At 39.0% G+C, this 25,028-nt stretch overlaps 1 protein-coding gene across 3 annotated transcripts in view; it reads right to left on the bottom strand.

The window, feature by feature from the left end:
* NCKAP1 (NCK associated protein 1) overlaps window positions 1–25,028 on the bottom strand; it is a 78,687-nt gene that overhangs the window by 35,110 nt on the left and 18,549 nt on the right. For 2 of the 3 annotated variants that reach the window (XM_075180488.1, XM_075180487.1), the window contains exons 2-10: window positions 21,445–21,462; window positions 18,463–18,573; window positions 14,772–14,864; window positions 13,210–13,266; window positions 12,185–12,327; window positions 11,792–11,882; window positions 8,406–8,543; window positions 8,122–8,170; window positions 32–188 (exon numbers count right to left, since the gene is read on the bottom strand). In XM_075180488.1, the coding sequence (XP_075036589.1) occupies window positions 32–188; window positions 8,122–8,170; window positions 8,406–8,543; window positions 11,792–11,882; window positions 12,185–12,327; window positions 13,210–13,266; window positions 14,772–14,864; window positions 18,463–18,573; window positions 21,445–21,462 (857 nt within the window). The remainder of the gene's footprint in view (window positions 1–31; window positions 189–8,121; window positions 8,171–8,405; window positions 8,544–11,791; window positions 11,883–12,184; window positions 12,328–13,209; window positions 13,267–14,771; window positions 14,865–18,462; window positions 18,574–21,444; window positions 21,463–25,028) is intronic. The other variant, XM_075180489.1, reaches the window with a different exon arrangement.

Raw genomic sequence — 25,028 nt, 5'->3', positions numbered from 1 at the left:
TATTTGCTGCAACATTGTGTTACGGATTTACCCTCTGATGTTGACAAAGAGGTCTTCTGCCGCCTTATGGATATGGAAAACCTCGTCTCTGTAAAGGGAAAGGCATGAACTACTCTGCATGGCGAGCTTCCACAGGTTCAGAGCCGTAGCGTCTGTACTTAGGATTCCATGACAGAGAATAAATCCAACTAGAAAAAATAAAATAAGAAGTGATATTGTGGACAATGATATATATCATAATCTCTATACGAAAATAAGCAGACATGAATGAGAACAGGATGCAATGGAAAATTTCTTCTACTTCAGTTACCTAAAGTATATCCTAGATTTTCTTCTGCATGTTAAACTACGAACGCATATATGCTGGTAATACTCACTAACTTGCAGAATGTACATGTCTACAATCAAGTTAAGGTCAAGTGGCCTAAAGCACGATAATGGCTTTCAAAATCCTTTTATGGTGGTAGATGAGAAATCACTATATTTTTTTTTGTGGGGGTGGAGGTGGGGATGAGGTAGCAAAATTAATCAATCATTCAATGAGGTGGAAGTCGTATTTTTGCATTTGTTAATAATCTCTCTCACTGTAGAATGATGGACTTGAAATAGTTTGGAGACGGCCATATAAGTGACTGAAAAGCAGCAAAAATTGATCATTGCAGAAGGCTTTCCTCCTTGGCTGCAGCCGAACTGCCAAAGGTTCTAATTTTTTTTAGAGGTGGAAGCACTTCCGGATCATCAAATAATGAAGTCCACTCAAATAGCAGCACCTGGCTCAAGTTACCTTCTTTATTGATATGGAAGCAGTAAGGGCATACTTATTGTTTCACACATGGATTCTTAATGGACTATTTTTGTTGAACAAATTAAAATCTGTTACAGGTTATTTTTTTTATAGATTGACTCAAATTGTGAGACTTGTTAAGAATAAGATTATTGTTACTCATGTCCTATTATGTAAAAACACATTTAAAAGACTGTACTTTCTCTTTCACATGACTGTGTATAGGCAATAAAAGTATGAAAGCTTAATTTATGCAGTGGTTACCATAAGTCTACACACCTTTATTGAAATTGCAGGTGTTTCAGAAGTGAAGCCTGAAATCAGGATAAATTATATCAGACCTTTTCCCTTCCAACATAACAATCCAAAGTACACATCCAAAACCACCAAGGCGTGGCCGCAGAAAAGGAAGATCAAAGTTTTGGATTGGCCCCAGACCTTAATTCCATTGAAAACCCATGGAATGATGTAAAGACAGCTGTGCACAGGAGATCCAATCGCAATTTGATGGGACTTTGAACTTTTTTTTTTTTTTTTACATGAAAGAAAGAGTGGGATAGATTTGCAAAGGCCACGTGTGTGAAGCTGAACCAGACTTATTCAAAAACACTAACTGCTAGAAGAGAAGCTCATGGTGCTTCCATGAAGTATTAGTTTATGGGATATGTAATCATGGTATTGAAGGTTTTTTTATTTTCACTTATTTTCCTAAAAAATTTTCTGTTTTTTACTTGAATCTTATAGGTTGCAACGTCACATTAAAAGATGAAAAAGGTCTTTCATGATTTATCAGGATTTCAGTTTTAACATCGAACACCAGCAATTTTAAAAAGGGTGTGTGGATTATATCCGCTGTATATGTCATCAATTTATACTTCAGGCCTGTGTACCATCAAGACTATGTTCAAAATAATGCTGCAGATCTTCATGAAACACAAAATCCATGATCTTCTGCATTGAGAGACTGAACGCACTAGAGAACATCCAACTTCCACATGCATAGCTTCTTAGATTCAGATGTTAACCACAGAAGATTCTAATTCTGCTCAGTTTCTCATGTGGAAGGTACAGATTTCAAAAATTTCCAAAGCCTTTCCTTAAAGTACAGATGGGCAGACATTTAGCGTGCGACTTTCTACTGTGGCAAGATGCAACATACAAATAAAAGGCTATTTTATTTATATACCGCTATTTGTGTACTTTTTTTCAAGTTATGCAATAATTACTGTAGATGTCCTGTCTTAGATTGGCACAGGGTGGCAGTGCAGTACACTTTGGATGTGAGCACCAGACAGAGGCTGAAGTAAACGCCTTGAAATCTTGTTCTACGATGCATTATACTTAAGCGTTAATTCTATGGAAAAAAAAAAAGTGCTCTTCCTTCTTAATAAGAATATGGAAGATGACAGGTCAGAGTGATGCTGACTGTGTGACAAACAGACCATTATGACTACTGAATAGATAACAAATCATTACACCTCAGCCATTAAAACAGTTTGGCGCTAGCAATTATTAATACATGCAAAATCAATGTATGTGGAAATCAGGCTTTGTGCCGTATAATCTTTGCCATTTAGTGGAAATCTAATAATTTTGGTATGCGGATAACCCCACCATCACCAGATTGCAAACTTAACCCAAGTAGTTCTCAATGTGGGAGTTTAAAATGTAGAGGAGCAAGGCGGAGGAGATGGTGGCAGAAAGTATACAGTATATCCCAAAATATACCAATAGGAGAATATCTTAATTCACCAGCAAGATCATTCAGCTTCTGCCTGGAGAGGTGACTGCAGGGAATATGACAGTATATACTATTACTAGGGGTGATTGTATCATATTGTGTTTCAGGTTCCTATAATTTGTCAGTAGGTCTCAGTCTAGTTCTCTATGTAGGAGCGGGAGAATTTAGAAGAACACACTTTGTAAGGAAAAAATGATGGAGAATCAATATACCCTCACATCACTAAGTAAGAGGAGACCATTTATTGTAAAGGGGAGAGCATTATTAAGGGCCACCTAAATACAACACATACATCTGATAATTACATGTCTCTCATCACCCTTTTAGAAAGTAAGCTCATAAGGGGAGGGCCCTCTACCCTGTGTCTCATGTTTGTCCAGGACATATCTTATGTTGAATTGTTTTTGAATGCCTTAAGATTTCTTTTGTTCATTGTATCCTTGCAATTATTATACTGCTTTTCGGCACCCATTACAGTGTATTGAGTAAACTATAAGGGTTAAAAACTGGTTATTACTTCCCTGTTCTTACCACGTTATCAGCAACATTTTTCTACTGCTTGCTTAGCCTTGTAATGTGTGGTATTTAATTACTCTCCCAAACAGTCAGGTCATACTACAATGTAGTGACAGGAAGGCACTCTAGATAATTCACAACTCTCTTTATGTGCCAGAGAAGCCAGCAGCAAATGTAGATAAAAAAAACAAAAAAAAAACCAAATAAACAAACATACGCATGCATACATACATATATTATATATACAAACACATACACACACTTCCAGTATTGACATGTGAACAAGGGATTAAGTAAACAAATACGGACCGCTCCAAGATTTTTCTATATCTACAAAATAAACAGGGCCCACCTACTTTTGACATAACCAATGCCCTCATTGACCCCCCACCACTGTAGTGTTTTTTCAGAAGATGGGAGAGGCTCCACCCCTCACCTCCGTCTGCAGAGGTGAATATTAGGTTCTATTTACAATATATCCAAGTTCTTTGTTCTCTCTCTGTATTTCTCTTTTCACCTCCTCACTCCCCTCTTTCCCCCTTCCCATCCCCCTCCATAGCCCTGGGAGCTTCCCCTTACAAGATATAGATATTGAGCTTTAAATAATGCTGTATGTAAGTGATCCCTGTAAATGCCAAGGGTTTAAACCTCCCAGAGAAACGTTCATGTGCCTTGCGTGAATTCCACAGAGGGCACCAATGTTTTTCGTACAGGAGACACACTAAGTATGGGTCCTCCCCAGTCTTACAAGATCACCAATACCCTAGCAACAACAGCGCAGGTAAAACCCTTGGTGTAGCCACACTCTTTTCTAAAAGACTCCCTTTTACCATATTACAGAAGACCAGACTGGTGAAGGGGAGAGCCCCCTTGGTTAAATGTAAGCTATACAACACTGTTTATACCTTTGTTAACCTATATTCTCCAAACCAGGGTCAACACACCTTCCTGGCTTCAGTCCTGGAGTAGTTGAGGATTTGGCGGAGGGTGTGATAGTGATAGGAGACGACCTGGATTGGCCTCCGCATCGGGACCTGGACACATCCAATGGAGCTCCCAGACTCCGCAGGTCTCTACACGCGAAGGTAAAGCGCACCTTGCATAGTTCTCAGCTGGTTGACATGTGGAGGCTACAACACCCATCAGTCGGAAACTATACCTTCTTCTCACACCCACACTGACTATCTATTCCTCTTGCACAGACACCTCCATTTGGTTCATTCCACATCCATAGGCCAAGCGACCTTTACCGACCACACCCCCATATCCCTAACTCTACACCTGGCCCAACCTAGGAAAAAAAGCTGTTCGTGGAGACTTAATGAACTTCTCCTATAAGATTCATATTGTAGGACTCAAATTGAACAGGCCCTTGATGACTATATAGAATTAAACTCCACCTAGGAGGTCTCAGCGGTGTCACTCTGGGAATCACATAAGTGTGTTCTTCGTGGTAAACTAACTCAACTAGGCTCCTACATGAAAAAAAGAAAAGGAAGCCCTCAAAAACCAAATCCTCCATAAAATCATAGATCTTGATTCCAGACACAAAGCCACTTTGGCCTCCGAGCTACTAGCGGAGCTTACAGAAGCCAAGTCAGCCCTAGATAAACTCCTATATGACAGAATAAAACTAGATTACCGTAAATGCCGCAATCAATACTGTGAGTGAGGCAATAAACTCTATCCTAGCAAAGGCCCTATGGTCCCAAAGAGCCAAATCTTTCATAGCAGTGATTAGGCATAGATTGCCAGCTTACGTCGCACATAGCGACATCATTCCACTCTTAATATTGTCATCTCTACAACATCTCAGGGAAAAGCTATTGGGCAGACCTACCAGATAAGACCCCACAGATATCCGCCTACCTACAGGAGGAAGGGTTCCCCACTCTCTCAGATGCAGACATCGCCCTACTGGAATTGATTGAGCAAGTTTCATTTCTTTATATATCTCCCTACTGGAGCAACCTCACACATGGCGGACTAGCGGAAGCAATCAAATCCACCCCTTCGGATAAAAGCCCCGGTTCCAACGAATTTTCACTCTTATTACAAGGCTTTCAAACAAAAACTTTTTCCCCTGCTGGTGCCAGCCTTCAATGCTGTCTCAGAGGATGTCCCGTTCTCCACACAATCCCTAGAAGCTCACATCACAGTGATACCAAAGGATGGCATGGGTCCATCCCAGTGCCCAAGTTACCGTCCGATTTCCTTACTCAATGTCGATATTAAGCTTTATGCAAAACTCATCGCCAACCAACTGAAAACTCTACTCCCGGATTTGATTCACTCTGACCAGGTTGGTTTTGTCCCTGGCCGTGAGGTAAGGGATAACACAACTAAGGTCATCGACTTGGTTAACACAGCAATGTCCTCTAACACCACAGCTTTGCTTTTATCCACGGAAGCGGAAAAGGCATTTGATCGAATTGATTGGCCATTTCTACAGTGCATGCTTTCGCACATGGGTCTAGGTCACTAGTGCTTCACAGGATTTTGGCTCTCTACCACTCCCCAACAGCCCGTATTATAATTAACAGGACACTCTCGGAACCAGTGTTGATTGGTAATGGCACCAGGCAGGGCTGCCCACTGCCCCCACAAATTTTCGTGCTCTGTATGGAAGCACTGGCTAGGACCATTAGAGCAAATCCCGACACATCAGGATTACAGGTAGGTGAATATAAATTAGCTCTGTTTGCGGATGACCTAACCGTGGTCACTAATCCAATTATACGGTTCCCAAATTTGGTAAACGAATTTCAGCGTTTTGGTTTCCTGTCTAACTTCAAAATTAAATACTTGAAATCGGTAGCCCTCAACATTTCACTACCTACTTATGTAGCTGGGGGCATCTAACAAGCATTTCCTTTTCATTGGCACTCCCATCATATTAAGTATCTAGGTGTGTTGATCTCTAGCGACCTTTTCCGCCTATTTGAACTGAATTTTGGCCCTCTAATGGCACGCCTCCGGGCTGATCTGAGAGATTGGAGGGGAAAGGCCTTCTCTTGGATAGGTCGGGTCAACATAATTAAGATGAATGTCCTTCCGCGCGTCCTCTATCTTCTACAGATGCTACCAATCCACATGCCCGGCAAATGGTTCTTTGACCTACAGAGACTAGTGTGTGTGTGTGTGTGTGTGTGTGTGTGTCAGTTTCAAACATGACATGCTATACTGCCGCAGACATCTGGGGGGCATACAACTTCCACATTTTCCATCATATCACAATGCAGACATGCTGGGGAAGATTGTGGAACAGAAAATCAAACGGTGAGAAGCAGTGACTGACATTGGTTGTGCAAATCACACCGTGGCTGAGCAAATTACCTACCATAAACATCCCACTATTGGCCCCATCATCTCAAGGTGGTCTAGACTCTGGCTACTCATGCACATATTCTCACCTATTTCCCCTTTGTTTCCCATTTTTGACAATCTACTATTTCCACGGGCCAGCCAGCTGATTAACTCCGCGGGTGTCTCCCTTTGTAGTAATTCAGGCCAAATGGGAACTGCTGAACTCCGTAATCTGGAGATTTCTCCAAATAAAAATTTTCTGACTTCGGGACTTCCCCGCAAAGACACAAGGGATCTTACGGTCTTTGAATCGATATGTCAGGCCTCCAGCTGCCCTCACCTCCTCTTCATTATATATTACACTCCTCATTGAAAATCTGTATAACTCCTTACCCAGATTTACCAGAGACTGGGAACGAGACCTGGAAAACCAGATCCTGGCAGCAGATTGGCCAAACATCTTCACATCTACGCATGCATGCTCCACTAGTGTAGCAGTCGTGGAAACACATTACAAGGTCATGTCGAGATGGTACAGATGCCCGGCCCAATTAGCAAGAATATAACCGGGGATTCCGAATGTTTTCTGGAGATATCAGGAGGCCCCAGGCAGTCCCCTACATATATGGTTGGAATGTGCAGTGCTTCGACCCTTCTGGACCCAGGTCATAGCAGTCTCTACAGATATATTGAGAGATGAGGTCCCTGGTAATCCTGCCTTTTGGTTGCTAAAGAAAACTAATATCCTGAATTCCAGCTTCAAAAAATCAATTCTGAAATATCTTAAATCAGCTGTCAAAGCAGTGATACCGACCCAGTGGAGGTCCCCCACTCCACTGTCCATCATGAAATGGCTCCAGAGAATAGATCAATGGATGAGTTAATATTCTCCTCAGCGGATAAATTTGCAGATTATTATGCAACATTATGTCTCTGGTTTGCATTTCAGGATGCATGGAAACTAGTGCCGTTGACGAGTTCAACTCCCACATCCTCAGCTGATAATGCTGCACCCTAACCACATTCACAATTTGGTAGCTCCTCCCGCTCCCCTCACTCTCATGTCTTGTTTGCCTTTATTTGCGTCGCCCGAGTGGTTTTGCCTTGCATATTCTTCCTTTCTTCTTTCTCAGTCTTTTTTTTTTTTTGTAAAAAACTATGCATCTGATATTCTTTGCAGAAAAAACTCTCTCTAGTTAACAATGGGTTACATCATAATCAAGTAGAACAAACCACTATACTGTACAATCAATAAAGAAACGTTACACTAAAAATGTTATCCATGTGGTGAATAAAGACCACAAACCCCATTGTTTCAATAAAGTCCATAGAAGCTACAGAATGCCAATTGTGCAGTTAGAATCCCAGCCAGGTTTCATTTTTCTTTGTGCAGCAATTTTATTACATAGATCAAATAAATATTGCACTTCACATACTGACCCCAGCATTTCTTCAGTTTGCAATAGTAAAACATTAACAGAATCATGTATCAGAATTGTAAAATTGAGACACACAGTGGGAAGTTAAATTCAGCATAAGGAGTATCCGGCATGTCCACGGAGACAAATCACACTGATGTTATGGCAGGATCTCCGCATAGAGGTGCGCAAAAAAATGAGTGAAGATTCCTACCGTAATGGCTGGCAGTTTGCGCAACCAGACACTGCGGTGATGTCCACGAGTCACACCACCAGCAACTGAATCTCCTCCATATTATAGCATACAAATGGGTAAATACTATTGAAAGAGAACAATCAAAAAGACATTTACTTACAAATGATCCACTTTTCCATTGCGTCTAGCGAGAGGTATTCGCACGGCATCTGTAAGTAAGAGGAATTAAAGGAAATCTTAATACCTCAAATTCCAGGCCATTTATCGTTACACTGCATCCGATAAATCAGAAATATATGTCAGTCTGTTCCTTCTTTTAAAACATTTTCAATGCACTTTTTTGGCAGTCATGGTTGCCAAGTCTACTGCAATTTGTAACTCAAGTTACTACAAAAAAATTAGTACAAATAGCTCATAGTCTAGAAGTTTTTGATGTTATCATACCGTATCCGATTGTGCAGGGTTCAACATTGTACTTGGGGCACTAATGAGGCTGAGAAGCTGCGCGTTTCTCCACTGTTCTGCTGAAAGATTTCTCCGAGGATAAACCATCTGAAGTGAAATTAGGGCATCTGACAAGGACTAAAACAGAAAACACAAAGCAATTCTTATCTCTGCATAACAGAACAACGACTAAAATATGCACACAGAAAAATGTATAAATATTCTCTAGCATAATAATGGCAACTTTTCACCGAGAGCCGATGCTGTTATTTTGGAAGCCATTAAATTGTGTAACTGAGCTGCAGTGCTATGAACACGATCTGCTCGGAAGAGATTTTTATCCTAGAGATAAAATTTGATTTGGCTTATTTTAAAAAAAAAAAACACACACAATCAAAAAAGAAAGAAAGTACCACAGTGTGGAAATTAATATAGCACCAAAAATTTACATCGCATATGACTTACATCTTGCTAAGGAACAGTCGGTGAAAGAGAAACTGCCAGAGGCCAAGAAACAAGAACAATGTATAATAGTCTCTTACCCCTACAAACATCCTGTACCTCTATATTGTGATTTCCTCCAAAGAGGACCACTGATGAACATGGGCCTAGACCTCAGGGCTCCCTAACCGTGCAGGTTTTCCATATCTCCATGCTGGAGCACAGGTGTATTCATTACTGACTGACACATTGTAACAGATCCACAGGTGGTCCTAATTATGTCACATGTGATCCAGAAAACCTGCACTGTTAGAGAGCCCTGAGGACTGGGTTTGGGAAACACTGGCCTAGACAAAAGAACACAATGTGCAGTGTCCATTTTGCCATGAATAGCATCATATTACCATGCTAACTATTGGTGATGGGACTTGCATCTTATGTCAGAGACATGGTGCAATGTTAGTGGAGCCACACACTGTTGCAGAGGAAGGGATCTCCAGAGGTGGGCCTCCACAATTGACATATAGAAAGTAAAATGGCCATTTTACATAGTGGAATTACCCTTTAAAGAGGAAAAGAAAAATAAGAAGAAACAGTGTTAGCCATTAAGGCTAAATAAAATACACATTAAATCCACACTAGTAGTTCATTACCAGAGATTTATACTTTCAATACAACTATTATTTTCTATACCAAATTGGGTCTGCTCTTGAAGCCTCTAGTTCAGGCTCAACGTTAAAACCACTGAAAAGTGAAGTGAATAGGATTGACTATATGGTTACAATGGCACCAGTCACGGGGTGGGATATATTAGGGGGCAAGTGAACAGTTAGTTCTTGAAGCAGATGTGTTGGCAGCAGGAAAAATGGGCAAGTGTAAGGATCTGAGTGACTTTGACAAAGGCCAAATTGTTATAGCTAAAAGGACTGTCAGAGCATCTCCAAAACAACAGGGGCTGTTCCCGGTATACAGTGGTTAATACCTACCAAAAATAGTCCAATGCATGATAACCATTGAACCAGCAACAGGGTCATGGGTGGCCAAAACTCACTGATGCACGTGGGTAGCGAATGCTAGCCCATCTGATGCAATCCCACAGAAGAGCTACTGTAGTACAATCTGCTGAAAAAGTTAATGCTGGCTATGATAGAAAGGTGTCAGAACACACAGTGCATCACAGCTTGCTGTATATGGTGCTGCGTAGCTGCATACCAGTCCTTGTGCCAATGCTGAACCCCTGCTCGTCACCGAAAGTGCCTGCAATGGTCATGTGAGCACCAGAACTGGACCATGGAACAATGGAAGAAAGTGACCTGGTCTGAGGAATCCCATTTTCTTTTACACCATGTGGACAGCCAGGTGCGTGTGCGTTGTTTACCTGGGGAAGAGATGGCACCAGGATGCACAATGGGAAAAAGGCAAGCTGGCAGAGGCAGTGTGATGCTTTGGCCAATGTTCTGCTGGGAACGCTTGGGTCCTGGCATTCATGTGGATGTTACTTGAAAACATACCACCTACTCAAACATTGTTGCAGACCAAGTACACCCCTTCATGGCAACAGTATTACCTGATGGCAGTGGCTTCTTTCAGCAGGATAATGCGCCCTGCCCCACTACAAAAATTGTTCAGGAATGGTTTAAGGCACATGTCAGAGTTCACAGTGGATCTCAATCCGATCAAGCATCTGTGCGAGGCGCTGGAAAAACAAGACAGAACCATGGAGGTCCCACCTCGCAACTTACAGGACTTAAAGGATCTGCTGCCAACGTCACTACAAAGCTGGATCAAAACTCCGTTCTTAAATATAACCAAATAATGTATTTTCTTTATATGCACACATAATTATACATATACACACATATATATATACATATACACATATACATATACACTTTCTGTAAATTGGCTGACCAAGTCTTAAATCTACTACAAAACATTTGTCATTTCTCTTATTAAATAATTATATATAAAATAAAAAAAAAACACCATCTGGATATGTAGGAAGATCTAGAACAAAATATTAAGATCCACCCTCCTGAAATGAAAGGTACATTAGTAACACACAAATTAGAGCCATCCAATGTTTGTAACCTTACACAGTTTACCTGCCCTCCTGGCAGAAATAGTTGCATTGAATGATCCTATAATGCTCCCAGTGGAGGTCTGCTCCAACAATTAACAGTGCCTCCATAGAAGCTTCATAACAGTTATTAAACCATATCTCCAGTGTAACACGGGAGTCATTGATTTTACACTGCCCTTTTCAGCAAAAACAGAGAGGATCAATCAATGTGGCTATTCATATAAAGCAAAGTAGGTAACTGAATAAGATTACACAATTCCACTGCAGCTTGGCCTAGGCACCAGGATCAGAGTCCAGTTTGGCCACGTATGTAGGGGGGGCTAAGTCGAACAGTCTCCTTGGCTCAGTTTGATCTCTTCTGTTGTCACAGGGGCCTTAGTGTGGTCAGGAGATGGTCACACACAAGCCAATAGTGGTAATCTTCTGAAATCATGATCATGCTAGAGTACACATGCTGTAATATCAGGCCAATTGCCAATATCATTGGTATTGCAGCGCGAGTGGGCAGCTTTAGACAATGACATGGGTGGTTAGATAAGACAAGAATTTCAAAGACTATTATTTGAGTTACTTTCAAACATGCAGTAACACCACTAGTCAACATTTTTGTGTGTAAATTCACCTGTCCATACAAAACATTTGTTAACAATGAGATTGCAAATCAATAAACTGTGTTTCTGTATTGCCAAATGGAAGACACAGAAGCCCAACCCTACTAAAAACAGATTTTTAAAAAGATTGAAAAAAGAACAAAAAAAACTGGAATGGTACACAGTAGAATGCTGGACCAAATTATTTATCCATGAATAATTCAGTTATTTAATGTAAGCTATATAAGAATATCCAACAGCGGGTTTCTCACCTTACTGTGTGGTACAAACTCTTCCATCATCTTTTTTAAAGGATTTTCATAGTCTACAATCATCTGCCCAAGTCGAGGATACTCACGATCACTAAAAATAAAACAAATGTGCTCTTAAATTCGCACATCTAGTAGTTACAGAGCATTTCTCAAACTTCACTAATTGCACCATGAACTACAGCAAGCTATGGGAATCAGATCCACATTTTTAAATCCACAAAGCAATTAAGTGACTGCAAACATCTTGAACATGGATAGAATTATGCGTTACACACCAAAAAAATAATAATTCAGTTAAAATAATTTTACAAAATGTTTGTTTTTATTAAGGAGTTTATCCCCAAGTGAAGTTATAAATCAAGATTGAACTTAAATACAACATAATGCTAATACCTGGAACCATGAGTCATTTCATGAGAGTAGTTGTAGAGTCCTATAATTGCTTTTCGCTCTTCAATCCGAGAAAGCATTATCATTAATGTAGTGTAGGTTATTATGAGATCTAAGTAGTTCTTGGTTAAATCAAAGTTGACAGTCTGCAGAAAGAATGGATCATTAACCTTTACAGCAAAAATAAAAAGGTCCAACACATACTGCAAAAGAAAAATGCTGTTTACAAACGCTGAATGACTAGAAATGTTTATTAAGGAATAAAAAAAACTGAAGATAACACTTTTTTAATGCACTGGATATGGTATTTTTTTTTTTATTTTTTTTTTTTTTAAAGGGATTTGTCCACCACACACAGTCACAGAGATTTCTGGACTCCTGGCATAATATTCATACATAAAGATGAGCGTCAGCAGCAAATGGCTGGTTAGGAGAGTCACCGTGCAATAGTCAGGGGGATTACTCACAAGCCGCAAATAAAAAGATTGCGTCTTGTGGTTTCTCCTGCACACCCACCCCCCTCTACCTCCACTTTAAGTTGGCAAGGTAAACAGATGTGCCAGCTGTGATTTGCCAGGGGGTGATGAGGTGGGTGGTACTAGTGTTACTGTTAAAGATGTAATACCATTTTCAATTTAATATTTCTGAGGAACCTACCTAGGAATGTGGCCATTTATAGCATAGAGTAGACCAGCAACTTTACAGAAAAACAATCAATGTAGACGGACATGAAATTCAGTTCTGATATTTGCCAACTGAACTCAGAACCATTTAACAGGCTACGCTGCATTATTGGGTTACTCAAGAAAATGTTACCGACAAGTGCCCTTTAAACCACAGATGTGTATAATAAACATATACCTATATTTATATACACCTATCCTCTAGCTAAAACAATATACACTGTTCAATTATCTACGGATACAATCCTCCAGGGCTAAAAACTATAAATTCAACTTTTTTTGCTTAAATCATTATACAGGAAACGTGCTGTAAATGTGTGTGCTGTAACACGCTTTTATACTTACAATATCAAAGAAAACTTGACAAACATCAATAGTGTTAAGCAGTTCACATACATGATCCTGGTGGGGAAAAAAATATGCATATCATCAATAGCTGGAAATCTTATTTTACAATTAGCGGTCACTGTACAGCACTTGCCCAAATACTCATCAAGACAAAAACATCTCTTTCTCAAAAGGTATGCAGACCCTGTACTGGAACGGAGGGCTTGGGTGACACAAAAGAAAATAGTGGAAGAACTTATAGAAAATGTGTGTAAAAAAAAAAAAAAATCTACTTTTTCTAGAGCAATTATTGAGCCGACATATTGAGAATGGAGACTACTCTTTTAGAACTCTGTGCTCAGTCTCAGGGTGTAAGGCTGGCCATAGAATGTAAATTGTGTGTCCTTCAGTCCAAATTTAAAGCAATCAGATATGGGACTAATATGCCCACACATGAGGTGACAATTTAGGTTGTTTGATTAAGTTGTGTGGATCCTCTTGCGGTGAAGAATCACCAATGTTACGATATTTTCCAGATTAAAATGCCATAGGATTTTGACTGAGTAAAATGACTTCTTGTTTGTAGCCTACACACAACTAGGTTAAGTCACTGCAATTGAAAACAGACAAACTGACCAATCGTAGCATCTATGATCACCTCAAGTTAGAGCAAAATTCCCACTTACTCACCACTTTAACATAGCTGAATATAGGGTTTTGAGCGGGAGAGCAAATAAATACCTGCAATCTTCATGAGTGTGGGCTGTCCTATGCAGTCACACCCCTGGCTTTCAACAAAGCCACAGCTGCATGGGGCAGCTCACTGGACTACAGTGAGGGGAGCCACGATTAGGGTTTAAAACAAAAACAAAACAAAAAAACAAAAACACAAACATAAAATGACTACCCCGCCAGAGGCTTCAAAAGTTTACATATAGCATGCAATGGGGTTTTTCAAAGCGGGGAAAAAACCAAGGCCCTTGTTTAAAAGTCTACATGTATGCAATTTAATTAAAGAAAAAATAAAATTTATCAGAATATACATATCATTAGTTACTTACTTTAAAATCAATGCAAAATTCTACAACAGCATTAGGCAAAAATACTCTCTATAGTATGTTTCCCTAACGTAGTTATAAAAGTTGAATAGTAACAGTGTAGTACATCTTCGTACCAAATTTGCAAGGAACAAATCTGTGAAAAGACTACCGTTATATACAGGAGTTTTGAAGAATGTTTAGATTTTAGGTATCTTACAGCATCACCTGAAAATGTTCAGGCTGACAAAGCAAGTGGTTAAATAACCTGTGCTCAACTAGGAATATTCATAAGGGCACACCTACAAGAGAGTTCTTTCATGGTCGACTGAATGGAATGGCGCACACACAAAAAACGATAACCGCTGAGGATATACCATGGCATAAGGTCTACTGAGCTCTGTACTATGCTGTCTGTGCTATACACACACACACACACACCAGTGTGGATGTCCTGTCTTATCAAGTAAAGATAAGAATACAACAATCACATATAAAAAAAAATAACATAATAACTGAACTAGTACTAAAAGAAGCACTAACCTTAAATTCCATAACATCCACAAATGTGAAGTAATAAAGTGCCAGATTTTTCAGGATCTCAGATTTTTCTTTTTGGAGTTGTGCAAGCTGTTGCTGTAAAATTAAGATATATTCAGCTAAACAGACAATCATATCACTCACAGAACAAATGGCAAATATTTAAATCTGGTCTCAGGCTCTGTATGGCAAAGATTTAGTAACTGTACTTACCACTCTGAAAGCAACATAGGCTGCCACATTTAAAAGATTGTTACACAATATGTCAAATGTACAGAATGGAAAAAAAAAGAAAAAAGGAAAATCGATTGCCCACAAAAGGGACAAATTTAAAATAGGTGTTAATTGAAAGATAGAGCAAGACAACAATCTCAGATGTAGAAGCATAGGACACTTAAAATTCTGAACTTACCAAACAGAATATCCAGGCAAAGCCACGTTACGCATGCAAAATAAATGTAGATACAAACATAAAATACAGTAAAAATGATCTAGAACTAGATAGTCACAAAATGACAAAAGCAAACCAAAAAGAAGAAAGGACAAAAGAAACAAATAAAATTAAAAAAAAAAGCAAAACACTTGTTAGACACAAGAGAATAATGAGCAAGATATAAGAAAGTTAAGCTATAGTTACAGGGATAGTGTGAATTCACAAAGAAGCAACAATGCACATTAAAGCAAAGCGATTTCATGAAACCATACAATGAAGGCTGACTTGAATTATATGCAAGCAGGAAAACATTTAAAATAAGTGAACCATATTTTTAACAAAATAAAACCACACAAAACGTTTGTTTTATTTATTTTTAATTCACATTTGTATGTTTCAGGTTTATTTTTTAAACACATATTGTCTTGGACAGCTTCTGTGGAGACCAGGAAGAAAATTCAACAGCAGTATATCCAGCATGAAAAGTAAAGATGCAATAATCTACTATTCCTTTATTTCTATAACATTTCCAATCTCTTGGACTGTAATAAACTGGGCTCTCTGGAAAGTACACTGTACAAGAGATGCCTTGCTCATCAGGTGCAAGTTTGAACACCACACAACACACCCAGGCTGGTATTAGAGGTGCTCAACTACATGAACAGCTGCTACAGTACTTCACTGAGTTTTCAAACACTTCCCAGGCAGCAGTACTGCCCACATTCATTTACCCTGTGCCGAGCAGCAATACACGTTCACATATAAGGAACTAGTTAAACCAGCTCCTGCTCCTATGGTAGAACCCTCAGCCAGTGAAACACCTTAGTGTGACAGGAATGCATCAATAGGGAATGGCTACAGCTTCATGCAACTCATGATTGTTTAGTTAAGAATGCAGCAGTGTTCTGTAGAACGTGTGTGTGTCTGCAACACTGCTACAAACCATATGAATCCTCTACAAGGACACTAATGCTGGAGGGTCGCTCTTCTCTTCTGTTAAACAAGACTTGTACAATCATGTCAGGTTATCCCAGGAATGAGTTTACATAAAGAGCAACTGGATTTATTTTATTTTTTTTAAAAAAGATTCCTCTGAATGGTATGGAGTCAGCCTGGCCAAATAGAATGAAACTTAAGGCCCTCCCACTCTAGTGGCATAATTTCAAGAATGCCAGGGACATGGAGTAAAAACACAAACATTCTTAGTCTTTCTTCTTAAGGCTGTCTAGTCTGTTCACAACACTACAGTAGGGGGAATATAAAGCCTATGCTGATGACAAAAAAATATTAAACATTTCTATAATGTTCTTTTGCGTAGGGGTGCGTAGTCAGATGGAATGGTCGAAAAAGGGTACAATATTTGTATTTACAGCTGAAACATCACAGGATTGTTTGGTCTGGAGGGATAACCTTTAAATATCAATAAAAAAATATCATTTTTTTTAAAGATTGGTCCATGGAAAGGTCTTCATCGTACGACAATAGTTTTAAAGGAATCATGATAGCCAAATGATCAGAAATTGAATATTACACAATGGTGTAAACAGTATTTAAACCTCTGTATATAATGCTCTCTGCTTCCTGGTGGAAGTTCCCTAACAAACTGGCTGTTCAGGAGTCCTGCAGAACGGTGGTCTCCCTGACTGGTCTAGAGACCGGAGTCATCTGTAAAACTGAAGGTTCAGCCTGCTTGTGAGAGAATGTTTTACCTAAGGTACCTACGTGTACAGTGTTTAGGAGGTGAATAAAGTTAGAATTAAAGAAGTGACTCTTACCAGCATATATTTTCGGAATACTATACTGTGTGGGACAGTTTAGTGATGTGCAATACCTCCACTTCTACTGCCTTAATTGTAAAACTACCAAATTCATTCACTTACATTTTTTAGACTTCCACTTCTAGATTTTCACTACGGCCACTGGTATAACACATTAAACAGAAATACAATGTAATGCTCAAATAAAACGGTTACCTTTATATCAAATGTATGACCTTAACTCAAAACAAGACATCAATTCCTCAACCAAAAGTTAAAGCAAAAAAGAGTACGCTCTTTAAACTAAGTATGCAAATGCTGTATCCTCTACTGCCTATGTAAACAATACCATTGTTGCAGGACAAAATGTTTATCAATGATGAAGACAAGAGAAGAAAACATTTCCGATGTAAATTTCAACAGAAAGAAGAAAGAACTTTAACATAAATTAAACAAAGTTTTAGGTGCGTTTTAAGGTATGTGCAATCCCTTACAGAGAAACACAAACACTCATTCACACATTCGTAAAGTGGTCTTCAAATCAGCTCTCTCGGGGGTAAATTTATCAAGCCACGGGTTTGAAAAAGTGAAGATGTTGCCTATAGCAACCAGATTCTAGCTGCAATTTTGTAGAATGAACTAAATAAATGCCAACTAGAATCTGATTGGTTGCTATAGGCAACATAGCCACTTTTTCAAACCAACTGCTTGATAAATTTACCCCATCGGTCTGCAATGGAAGTGCTGCTTGCCATTCTAAAATGCATGCTAAAAATGGAGTGTGAATGGGTAGACCAATAGGAAGCTGTAAGCTCTATGCTTGTGGCTTTATATGGGACCTCCTATTCACCCCCCCCCCCCCCCCCCCAACATAAAAGTTGAGTGTACAGCACCTGCTTTTGCAAGTGCTGTAAATCAGCAATGCTGGTGCCCAGGCAAAAAACGCTCAGTTCTTGGGGTTCCACTAACAGGAAGGAGCGGCTTGGTAAACTCTGATTGAAAACTGTTCTCGTGATTAAATATTTAGTCTTTTTCTTTTACAGCTGACAAAAAAGGTCTGTGAGGTCTTCCCTTGTGAGAATACACATAAATTGCACTTTGCATGCACCTTATATGCCTCAGTGATATCATCAATTCACTAGGAATTGATAAGATGCAGTCATCATACAAAGTGGCTGGCTCTAGAGCAGCAAAAGGCAACCAAATACACTTCAGGAGCCATACAAAACAATCACACTTTATCCCTTAATTTCAATAAGTTAAAAGAATTCATTTAAAATCAAAAGAAAGACACCCCCAGCCATAATAACATATCATAACAGGCCTTTTAAATAAGTGTTACAAGTGATAACAAATAAATCCGACAAGGCAGGAAGGAGTTGGGGACCACTGGTGGTGGGGCCACATCACTGCTCTAGAGTGTATAGACGATCTGTACAGTTCAGCGAGCCACTAAAAAATGTACTAGAAATATACGTACACAGTGATGTAATGATTTACTTACATTGTTGTTGCGTGTTTCAACTGCGGGAAACTTCCGGACAATGAACTTGACAGCAGATTCTAAGTTTTTGTCGATCAGGTAAGAAGGCTTTGCTTTGGGATCGCCACATGCCTAACAAAAGTTAAAAATTGAAAATATTAGATTTTTTTTTTTTTACCCCCCCCAAAAAAACAAATACAGGCAGGGATCGTCAGGCTGTCAAATGAAAAGATTGTTGTTTCAAAGCGAAATGAGAAATAAATGAGAGCGCGCAAGGGTTGTCAGAGCTAAAATTAATATAAGAGGGTAAAAAAAGGAATGTTCCTACAGAAGAAAAAAGTTTAAAGCAGAGTGGAAAGCACTAAAACGGTCAATCCTAAAGATTTCAAAAAAATAAATAAAATAAACTGAGGTAGATAAGTCAGCAACAAGAAACAAAAATGGTAAAATGAGTAAAGAAAAAAAAACACAAAAACAGGCAAAAGAATGATTTGCTTTGGCTTAATGCAAAATATCTGAAAATGAGTGTATTACATGTTGTAATAAACACTAAGTTTTTTTTGTTTGTTTTTAAAGCTTTTATCTACAGTACGAATGATTTAAAACAAACAAAACATACATAGAACATTTATAACACAAAAACAAAACAGTTGCAAATGGCCACTCATTTATTTGACATATCCTAGATTATAATATGGGCTACACACACACGTTCATTTCGTTTTTCTATGCTGTAGTAGGCCAGGTCAAAGAAATTAACTTCCCATATCCAAGACCACCACATTTTCCCAAAAAAACCTCACTTGCAACACCCTGGAAAAATGAGAATAAAGCACTTGTTGCAGATGTATTGAAAGCCAGGATCATACTAATTATGGTAGTAGCTACATTCGAAGTCCCTCGGTATGCCAAACCCTGGAGAAATGACCTGTGGACGTGAAGATTGGGATGAGTTTCAGAGGAACTGCAGGGGTAATGGAGAGCAAATTGTAGTTCATCTATGGAAGAAGTCATCCAGCTTTGGATACCTCTCCCCCTGCTGTTTAGGAACCTCTCTCCATAATTAGGGTTCCATTCTATATAGCAGTCAGGGGGGATTCTACTACAGAACCCCCACTATGTTACCTTGAAAAAGGAGTGTTGCAGATTTCACAATATCCCTGTTGTCAGCAGCATTGTTAAGTATTCAACATTGCAAGGCGTCTAGAATAAAGTACGTTGCTGTTAGTAATGATACTACTTCTGCGTTTCATAACGCCTTTGCAAGATTGAAGGGTTGACCATGCTACTGACACCAACAGTGATTTCAGCGTATCCAAAACAATCTTATTTAAGATAATAGTGCGCATGCCAATGGAGGGGGCTGCCATCTGACTGCTGGAGAAACCGCCTCAGTGAAGAACCCTTTAATAAGGTCAAAGGAAAAATAAACCCATCAGCTTCTCTGCATCACTAATAATTAACACTATTGCAACAATGGTACAGCTTTCTGAAACAAACAAAGCTGAAAGAACAAAAAACAAAAACAGAAAAGAAAATTTAGTTCTGACTAACTTGTGGGCTTGTTCACACATGCACTGTGAAACTGGGTAAATAAATAAAACAATGTGCTATTTAGAAGTGTCTTAGTTATGAATTTGTGACCTGCTTTCCACTTGCTCTTCATGCACTTAAGCCAATACAATCATCTGTACTGGTAGAAACCGCTAATGTGTGAGAAATGTGTTGTGCTGCGTTCTAAAATTTTAAACCGATAATTTAACCTATTTTATGGGCTTTTCATGGGTTTCTGAATATGTAAACAATGACACAAAATAGCTGATAACAATTGGGGGCTCGTTCCTCCCTATTATACAGAGTAAGGAAGGGAGGGGAGAGCAGGACCCCAGATTACTCTATCAAACTGAACTGATACAGTTGAAACCTTCACTAGAAAATTTAGAAACAAATATACTATATAGAACTTGTTCACCACAGGACACCAGAAATGTTAGCAGCAAGTTGGAAATTGTATTAAAAAAAGGAAATGTTCCCAGTTCATATTTAAATTTTATGCTCTTTACATTTATAGCATAAAACCAATTTAAAAAAGGGGTCTTTTTTTCCCCCCCATTCGAATAAATTAAAATATTATTATTTAAGAATAGCAAACTTGTAAAAAGTAAAATCCCCACCCCCTCTTCAGATCCCCTTAACTGAACTGGGTTCTTCAAACGGGACCTTGTACACTACACTCCTAGGATCCATAACGTTAGTTGGCCACCACAAAAGGGCCCAATTTGCATGTAGGTCACAAGCAAGCAGAGCGCTATGACAACCTCACCTCTTACTCCCGTCATGCACAGAGTCAGGTCACTGACACCGTGTTCCCAGCATATAACTATTAGCGCTGGGAGTTTAAAGTGGTTCAGGGCTGGAGCCAGAGCTGACATAGCACTTTGCTTTCACCCTGCTTTCAAAACAGGCCCTCTAATGCTGGCAACATATTTAAATTAACATTGCAGAAGACAGAGCCCCAGGGAAGAAACACCCACATATTAGGTGAAGTGAAAAAGGCTGCTGGAAATTACTTAATAAAAATGTGCATTAAGCAGATGGAATTCTCCTATAATATAGGACAGACTAGTACATTATTAAAAGCACATATACTACAGTAGCTAACAAATGGCTTTTAATCATGCTCTGGTGTGCGGCAATGTTATGTGTATATTTAACTTTCAGAAGTGAAGTTTTGTAGAGAACAAAAAATATCTACATTCTAAAAAGATGCTGAAAACAGGAGACAGAACTGAAAAATAGTCATTCCATGCAAAATTGATCCTGCATGCTTGGTGGCAGTGTACAGCGAGTCATTAGTAAGGCTGCTAGAACTACTTTGCTTTTAGTCACTGATCTTTTCGGCCATGCTGTAAATTAGAGAGAGAGAGGCGTCATGGAGTAGAAGTCTTGTTTTTTACAACAAAAAAAAAAAGGGCAAAAGGGAAGGTGAAAAGCAATGCAAACCTTCCAAACTTGTCCTTGCTGGGAAAGCATTTAAATAAAGAAAGAGAGAGAGGATTACATACAGACATTTTATAGCGAACTAGACATGCACATTTTGAACAATAAACACACACATATAGAACATCACTTAAAGGCACTCTAACCTTAATATCTTCTGGAGCAGGGGCACATGTGACAATTGTTCAAAACTGTTACAAAGGAAAAAGGCGATGGTGTCCATAGCATCTAGAGATAGTGTCATTTTTCTAGTTTAGAAAACGGAAGCACACATACCTTCCAGTGGTCCAGAAGGGGTGAGGCTTCACAGGTATGAGAATATGGTCAAGCAGATCTTGGTAGGGTTTTGGTACAGGAGATGCTGGACTTATTGTGCCATGATTTTTCCTGAAGTTGGGATGTATACAAACATCTAAGTGGCCACTACAGAAACCACCATTTTTTCCTTCACATTAGTTTTAAATAATGTCCAACATAATTTGATGCAATGCATCAGTACAGGCTATAAGCAAACTTTGTAGCGCTGGTGCTCTTTCACATTATCGGCCCTCCGACCTCGGCCATGTCCAAGTTATTGCACTGCGAGTGAATTATATATTAATAAATAATGCCAGATAGAGTCAGGGAGGAGACAAACATAATGCCATATTCTAAATGGTGAGCTTTATAATTAAATATGGATAACCTGGCACAAAATAATAGTTAACATCCTATAATAAAATATACACTTACATCCAATTATTTCTTTATAAAAAAAAAACAAAATACAAAAAAAAAACAATTAGGTTGCCTTTCACACCAATATACAGTAATATAAACATGTCTACAGTAAGGAGTTATTCTTTATAACACATGCATTTTAATAGTGTTTCCAATATGGATAGGGAATTGATGTTACTATTCACCAATTATAACAATATGACCCACAGTAGATTATTACACTGATGTAAAGATCACATTACACCTATACAGGTGCTCATTACAATCAAAACCTATGAGAAATCCCAAATCTGAAAAATGTCTTCTCTCATGAAATGGAACAAGTAAGCATGTCTGATAGAGGCTCCATCCTAAAATAATGTAAAATAAACTGCACAAAACGCGGTCAACTGTGACTTTATTCTGTTAAGAACATTGTCTTATAACAACACACTAACCAAAAATCGGTCTGGAAGCAAAATATCTACCAATTGGTCTTTCAGATTGGTTTAATAGACCATGAGAAATGTCTCACACTGTGTCCAATTTAAACCATTCTCACTTAGTTTTATCAATGGTCAACAAAAAATACAAGTATTATCTGTAGAGATGGTCACTGACCCCCGTGTTTTGGTTTTGGATCTGGATTACCGTTGTGTTTTGGTTTTGCAAAACCGCCATTGCGTGTTTTGGTTTTGTTTGGTTTTGCTTTGCTATTTTGTTGGAAAATCAATGTTTTTGGGCCTAATATAACCCAATTTAGTGCTCCAACTGTTTTAGAGATAAATAATCTAATTATAGAGGTAATAAATCATCCAAAAAACAGTTTAATTCTTCGTTGGTAGGCCTTCATTTATTCTACACACAAAACAGATTGTCTTCCTCTCCATCTATGCATATTGGCAATGCAGCCATCGTCTTTGGATGTATATTACACCCTACACTTATAGTTAAATATGTAAAGAAATGGAAAAAGACAGTTTGCTTTCTGTCTCTCTAGGCCCCCCTCCACTTGTATAAAATACCAAAAAATTCAGCCGTTATAGACTGTACAATATTAATTGAAATGGACAAAGCCAGTTTGGTTTCTGTCTCTCTAGGCCCCCCTCCACTTGTATAAAATACTAATAAATTCAGCCGTTATAGACTGTACAATATAAATTGAAATGGACAAAGGCAGTTTGGTATCTGTCTGCATCAGATCCTCTCTCCACTAGGAGTAAAATAGAAAACTATTCAGCAGTTATATAATCTAGAATATAAATAGAAATTGAGAAAGGCAATTTGGTATCTGCATCATAATCATCAACATCATCATTAGCGCCCTCGTCGCCTACATAAATCTCCCCCTCATCCTCTTCTAATTCCAAAGTGGCATCCTCAATTTGGGTATCACCGGCTACACTCGGGCTATTAAGGCACACATCAGCAGAATGCTCACGATTAGACATCCCACTGTTGGATGAATCAGAGCAAACATTCTCCTCTAATGCCTTACTGTTATCTTGCAGCTCGGCTTTAACGCGTAACAGTAGTTGTGCACCAATTGTAGGCTGGGTAACTTTTTGGGATCTGCCACTAATAGCCAAAGGTGAAGGCCTCATTCTCTCTTTGCCACTACATGTGTAGAATGGCATGCTTGCAATTTTTTTTTTATCGTCACTTAACTTTTGCTCAGTTACACTTTTTTTTCGCTTCAATACAGTAATTTTTTGGGGGGTTTTTGCACTACTTTGAAAACACTGTTGTTTGACATCGCCTTGACGTACTGGGAACACTAACATCAGGACTGGTGACAGAACCTTGGTCCTCATTCTGATCATATGTGGACTGCTTTGAATCCATTCTGAGCGCAAAGCACTGAGGAGTTCTAAAAATTAGTTGGTAGATACTGCTGACAGTTATGACTTTTGACAGCCAGAAATATTTATGCACAATTATGGGGGACACCCCAAAAGCACTGAGGAGTGCCAAATATTAACAAAAAATAATAAACCTCTATCCTCCTCTCTTCTCTAGCGATTTTTGTTAGAGCAATTGCAAGAAGAATATTGGATTCTCTGTCCCTGCTCTAATCAGCCTGTGACTACACCCTGCTCTCTCCCTCTGTCAAATGACGATGGATTGCTGTGGAGGCGTGTATTTATAAAGTTGAAGTATTGCGAGAACCGAGCCCCGACGACGTCACGATGACGTTCGGCCTCGATTTGGATTCGGAACGGGCGGGAGAGTACCGAGCTGCTCAGCTCGGTACTCGGATACCCAAAGTTCGAGTGGGTTCGGTTCTCGGGGAACCGGACCCGCCCATCTCTAATTATCTGTGACAAAACCGACATCTGTTTATAATTGTTTTAGGTTTTATGACTGAAACAAGTGAATACCATGTGGAAAAGGCGCTTCATTCATTTCTTTCATAGATAGTTTAAAAGGTGAGACAGTATTAAAAACCTATAGAGCACAAAGACTATTGTAATTGCTCTGCAGTTGTAGACACACACACGTACCTATAACTAAATAAAGAACTTTTTTCAAAACGGACCAGGGTATTAACACCAAACAAGAGCACTTTCTTTCCATGGCCTGGCCACAAGGCCTACGGTTTGCTGGAATTTAAGTCTAATATTTCATTTTACCTCAGTACACCAAGTAATATGCCCTCACTCATTTATAAATACAATCATCCAGAGAATGTTGTTTTGTGCCCCTTTAGGTTATCTAATCTAGATAAAAAGAAAGCGCAGAAAATAAAAAAGTATCCTTACACCAGGTTAAATTGCATAGAAATGTAACCAGTACACTGGGGGTGGGAAACAAAAATTCATATAAACAAACTAAATGTGTGTAGACAAATGTGGTCTTCCCCAATATAAATCAGGCTGATTCTGTTT

Source organism: Mixophyes fleayi, chromosome 7 (genome assembly GCF_038048845.1).
Source record: "Mixophyes fleayi isolate aMixFle1 chromosome 7, aMixFle1.hap1, whole genome shotgun sequence".
Classification (NCBI taxonomy): Eukaryota; Metazoa; Chordata; class Amphibia; order Anura; family Limnodynastidae; genus Mixophyes; species Mixophyes fleayi.
The sequence above is the reverse complement of the archived record's forward strand: the minus strand, read 5'-3'. Positions and strand labels throughout refer to the sequence as shown.